The sequence below is a fragment of the Nanorana parkeri genome, unplaced genomic scaffold (assembly GCF_000935625.1).
Source record: "Nanorana parkeri isolate BGI_ZX_2015 unplaced genomic scaffold, ASM93562v1 scaffold1192, whole genome shotgun sequence".
Classification (NCBI taxonomy): domain Eukaryota; kingdom Metazoa; phylum Chordata; class Amphibia; order Anura; family Dicroglossidae; genus Nanorana; species Nanorana parkeri.
In genome coordinates, this window is record NW_017307460.1 from 232,477 (window position 1) to 237,678 (window position 5,202).

Below are 5,202 nucleotides of genomic sequence, written 5' to 3' on the forward strand. Positions count from 1 at the left end.
TATGCTAGACATGGCACCCCCATATACTGCACATGCTCCCCCTATTCTGCTGTATGCTACACCTGACCCCCTCCCCCACATTCTCCTTTCTGTGTCTAAGCATTTCCATGTTTTCTGCCATCAGACATTTGTCGTCGGTTGGGACCCCGGACAGGAAGTTAGTAGTGGACTGCACTGTTGTTCTAACTCCCCTCCAGCCCAGGAACTCCAACAAGGGCAACATCATGAAGTGTTCTCCCACTCCAGCCTACACCACCAAGATGGACCCCAAGGAGAAGGAGAATTTCAGGGCCTCTCCTATGAAGTCCAGCGTTGCCAGGAAGCTGGTCGTCTCCCCTCCTCCTCCACCACCGGAGGAGGACATGGAAATCGATGCCTACGCCTTTCCACCGCTGAAGTCGCCCACCACTGCCCAGAAGGCTGCCATGCCAACAAAGTCTTTCTACAAGAGAGGAGCTGTGTATGTGAGCCCGCTGGAGAGAAGGCTGATCAGTGAAAGCAAGTCTAAGGCTGGGGCGGCCTCCTCGCCTCCAGATACAAATACAACAAAGAGGCCAGAGGGGAAAGGTCCCTCAAAGATGACAAAAGCAAAAAAGCCGTCGGGTCAGAAGAAGAGGGCTGCGAGTCGGGGTGCATCGACCCCCAAAACCGAGAAGAAGGATCCGGTAAAGGGGACCTCCTCCCAGACACCCCCCACACCAGTCACCACAGAGGACCATGTCACCAGTCCCCAGAAGAGCGCCATCTTGGGGCTGAAAGTGAAACAGAGGCCCAAACTCACCATGGGAGCGGCATTCTTTGCTACCAGTAAAAAGCCTCATTCGTCGCGCAAACTCCCCGCTCACGCCAAGTTCCCGGCATCGGCAAAGCCAAAACCCTTCCAGCCAAACGGCGCTCAGGGCCCGGGATCTGGTCTGCTCGTGGACTCCGGTGGGAAGGAGAACAAGGGCACTGGTCTGAAGACAACGGCAAGTGAAAGGAAAGCTGAACACATCACAACTAGTGTCCCGAAAGAAGATGCAAAACCAAAAAGCGGCGACGTCCCTGTTCCCGAGCAACCGGAAGTCGCCAAACCTTCCAGACGGAATGACGCCGAGTCCCAGGTACAGTTTCATGTCTGTGGTTTGTTGCTGTCAGTCATGTGATTTACAATCTGGTGCTCAATGTGATTGGTCGGGAACATTCAGGATTTGTACTTCATCTGCTCTGGATGGAAGAAAAGTCTCTGTATGTCACTCAGAGTAGAAGAGGGCCGGCCTGGAGAGCAGAGCCGTGAGGGGTTTACTTTTTACTGTGTTTGGGCATTAACGCCTTGATGACCGGGGTGTTAAAGGAGAACTATGGGGTCAGGGCTTTTCCCCATAGTTCTCCTAAGGGTAACGGGAGGACACAAACTAGCGTCCTCCCGTCACCCTGAGGCCTTGTTCAGACCAAATGCAGAGCAGATCCGGTCAGGTTTCTGCACACGCAGTAAGTGTGAACAAGGCCTGAGCTCAGTATATAGGGAGCTACAGCTCGCGGTATACTGAGATGCTGAAGCGGATTCGGACAATTATGTCGGGATCCGCCCAGCTGCGTGAGTGATGGCTGGCTCTGCCTGTCTAGAGGCTGTACCCTCCCCTGTCCGTTCCGCCAGTCAGCGCTGGAGGATCAGACGGGGGAGGGGGGAATCCCTGCAGGGAGCCATGAGTGACAGTCGCAGCTCTCTGCAGGGACAGGATCGAGAAGTGAGCAAGTGCCGGTATGTGTTCGCTCACCTCCTGATCTATTGAGCCGACCTGTGACAGTCTCATTGTCACACGTCGGATCGAACTATGAGGCTGAGGGATTTTTACTCACCTCATAGTTCTCATTTTAAACAGTCCCTCCCACGCATGGGCAGGGGATGGGGTGTGGCGATGGCTCCCTACAGCCAATTAGGTCTTGCTAAGCACACGGCGAAACATGTGAAGCGCTCACCACACATCTGCAGGTTAGTTTATATGTAACCACGACATTCATTCATCAGAAGAGTGACTTTATTTCTTTCAATTTATTTATTTCAATTTATGTTTTCTGGAACATCTTCACTATGTCATGTTTGATGTGTTTATAATTTGCTTTTATTAATGTGATGCCAAAGAGCCGGGATATACTGACACTAGTATGGATGCCGAGTATCTGGGCGAGTACTCGCCCAAATGCTCCGATGCCTGGCCCGATACTCCCAGTATCAGAAAGGCGGGCAGCGTGTCATTACACGCTGCCCAGCTTCCTGATTGGCCGGGGGAAACCGGCTCTATGTAGTGACACCCTGCCCAGCTTCCTGATTGGCCGGGGAAACCGGCTCCATGTAATGACCCGCTGCCCAGCTTCCTGATTGGCCGGGGAAACCGGCTCCATGTAATGACCCACCGCCCAGCTTCCTGATTGGCCGGGGAAACCGGCTCAATCTAATGACCCAGTATGTGGGGGGGGGAGGGGAGGATGAGCAAGGACGAGGTTGATGGCAAAGCATCACATGGTAAAGTCTGAAAACCTTTCTGCTTGGACACGGTGAGAGTGCTGCCGCCACCTTGGGGTCACTTGTATGTACTGCGCCCTCATGTCTGCGTCCTATTACAGAAAGCTGCGAAGCGCCCACGGACTACGTTTGATATGGACGACTCCATCCTGAAATCCTCCGACAAGAAAGGTGATAGAACTATATACAGATCAGAGGAATCACCACGAGTCAATTGTATAATGTGATTTTATATATTTTTTGTTTTGTTATAGCGTCCTCAGTGTATCCCATCTTCAGTACACCGTCTGCGGCAAAGAAAAGGTCAGTGTGTAGCCGGTGTTACCAGTGATCCGGGTCAGGATTTATTAGGGGGGGCTTTGACGGTTGTCAACCGGACAGATTTACAAAAAGGCGCAGTGTCCTGTAATGCCGCCCACACGGGGGACAACAAACCAGATTTCACTTTGTACTTTTGGATTGATTTCTCTTTGATGTGATCACATAGAATATAGTAAAAGGACAGCGCCCAATGATATCGCACCGCGCCCAATGATATCGCATGTAATGTACATACAGGAAGTACTGAAGGGCCGCCCAGCGATGGACGCACATTATTGTAGGTGGTGGCGGTACTCGGAGCCGTGGTTGGGGTAACTTTGTTGTGAATCTTTCCAGCGTTGATGAAATTTACTGACGAGTGATTTTTGTGTTTCTATTTACAGGCCGTTTGACCTGCGGGGAGAGATGGTTTCCCCCGTTTGTGCCAGCACCCCTTTGAGCACCCCGGCCCATTTAAACAAAATCCCCAAAACCAGCAAGAAGAAAGACTGCAGTAAGGTGGAAGAAGACCAGCTGATCATTGTAAGTTAAAGGATGTGACACCCCCCCCGGTATAACACGGGCTGACATTAAAGTGACCGCAGTATAAAGCTCAGGGACTAACATTAAAGTGCACCTGCGGTATGGTTGAGGCCCCTACATGTTTATACATGTTTACACCACCTGTAGCTTGAAATCCCTCAGCTGCTCAGACAGAAATGACTGCCGTAGCGGGTATGGTTGCCGTCTCCCTTCCTGTTATTTGGACCTTCCTGTTGGCAAAAAAAGGAAGTGGAAGAAGCATAGACCTATAGAGGCACATTGGGGGTAGTGGGAGGAGCAAAGATGGGAGGAGCAGAGGCACAGGAGGAAGTGGGAGGAGCAGCGGCTTATAGGGACACAGAGGAGGAAATGGGAATAGCAGTGTCCTATGGAGGAGGAAGTTGTAAAGGCCGAGTCCTATAGAGGCACAGATAAGGAAGAGGTCTTTACTCCTTCCAATCTGGACACATTGGAGTAAGTGGGAGGAGCAAAGATCTATTGAGGCATGAAGGAGGAAGTGGGATTAGCGGTGCCCTATAAAGGAGGAAGTGGGAGATGTATAGATCTATCAAGTCACATTGGAGTAAGCGGGAGGAGACGAATCCTATAGAGGCTCAGAGGAGAAAGCTGAGTCCCATAGAGGAGGAAGTGGGTGCAGCAGAGTCCTATAGGAGCACAGAGGAGGAAGTGGGGGGAGCCAGAGGCCTATCGAGACACAGTAATTCAGGAGAATGAAAAATGAAATTGAATGATCAGGTAAACCCTCCAGTTGCACAGTTGTTGCTAAATCTAATGGAGATTGTAACGTTTGTCTCTAGCTTTCCTCTCACTTCCTGTTCTCTCTCTGGGACAGGAAGTGAAGGCAAATCTCCCTAAAGGATAGAGTGCACAGAAAAAAATCTTGCGCAATCTAACCCCATCATACCTCATGCATTCCACATTTCTCCATGCTCTGTTGTCTCTGATCAGGACGCCGGGCAGAAGCATTTTGGTCCTGTGGTGTGCAGCACCTGCGGTATGATCTATTCAGCAGCCAGCCTGGAGGACGAGACTCAGCACGCACAATATCACCAACGCCTGCTGGAGAGCATCCGCTATGTGGTAAGGAGACACCTCCCACACAATCTGCCCATCCCCCTATGATAGGAGGGGACACCTCCCACACAATCTCCCTTCATGATTGAATGGAATGCCCACTCAAGGCATTTTGATATTTGCATAACTCCTCCCAAGATCCAGCCCACTGTGTACATCAGGGCTGAGGGTTCTTGAGAACAGTTCTGGGGCAGGGTGCTGTGATGGTTTCAGGGTGCTATGTACAGCCCCTCCCACCAGCCATGATCTGCCTGCGTTGCATATAAAAGCACAGAGCCGCAGTGATGACAATACTGGGTCCAAATAAAGGTATTCATGAGAGCGGAAAGGTTTTATTTCAAAAGTCATTGGCATGTTGATGACGAGGGAGGAACCAGGGAAGGCAAAATCTAAGCTGATTATCCTGATTTTGTTCTCCACGTTTCCTGTTCCAGGGCTGGAAGAAAGAGCGAGTTGTGGCGGAATTTTGGGATGGGAAAATTCTGATGATTTGCCCGGATGATCCGAAATACGCCCTCCGAAAGGTGAGAGAGAGATGGGAATAGTTTTATATGCTGTAGTGTCTTTTAGAGACTTCCATCTACTATGAGGGGAGCAGACAGTGCGATCTGGAAGTTGGCTTTGCTGAGCGATTATGTATGAGGTCACATGACTAGATGATGGCAAGTGATATTAAATGCGGGTACATGCCAATACCTGCGCCGTGATGATGAAGCTTTCACTACATTCACATATACTATTATGCCAGCTGTACCCCCCCC

General features: G+C 50.7%; 1 protein-coding gene across 1 annotated transcript in view; it reads left to right on the forward strand.

Annotated features, from left to right (window-relative positions):
- Positions 1 to 5,202, forward strand: part of ESCO2 (establishment of sister chromatid cohesion N-acetyltransferase 2) — a 16,075-nt gene that overhangs the window by 5,477 nt on the left and 5,396 nt on the right. Inside the window, exons 3-8 of the mRNA XM_018568472.1 lie at positions 125 to 1,103; positions 2,605 to 2,674; positions 2,758 to 2,806; positions 3,208 to 3,346; positions 4,316 to 4,447; positions 4,876 to 4,965. Coding sequence (XP_018423974.1) covers positions 125 to 1,103; positions 2,605 to 2,674; positions 2,758 to 2,806; positions 3,208 to 3,346; positions 4,316 to 4,447; positions 4,876 to 4,965 — 1,459 coding nt within the window. The remainder of the gene's footprint in view (positions 1 to 124; positions 1,104 to 2,604; positions 2,675 to 2,757; positions 2,807 to 3,207; positions 3,347 to 4,315; positions 4,448 to 4,875; positions 4,966 to 5,202) is intronic.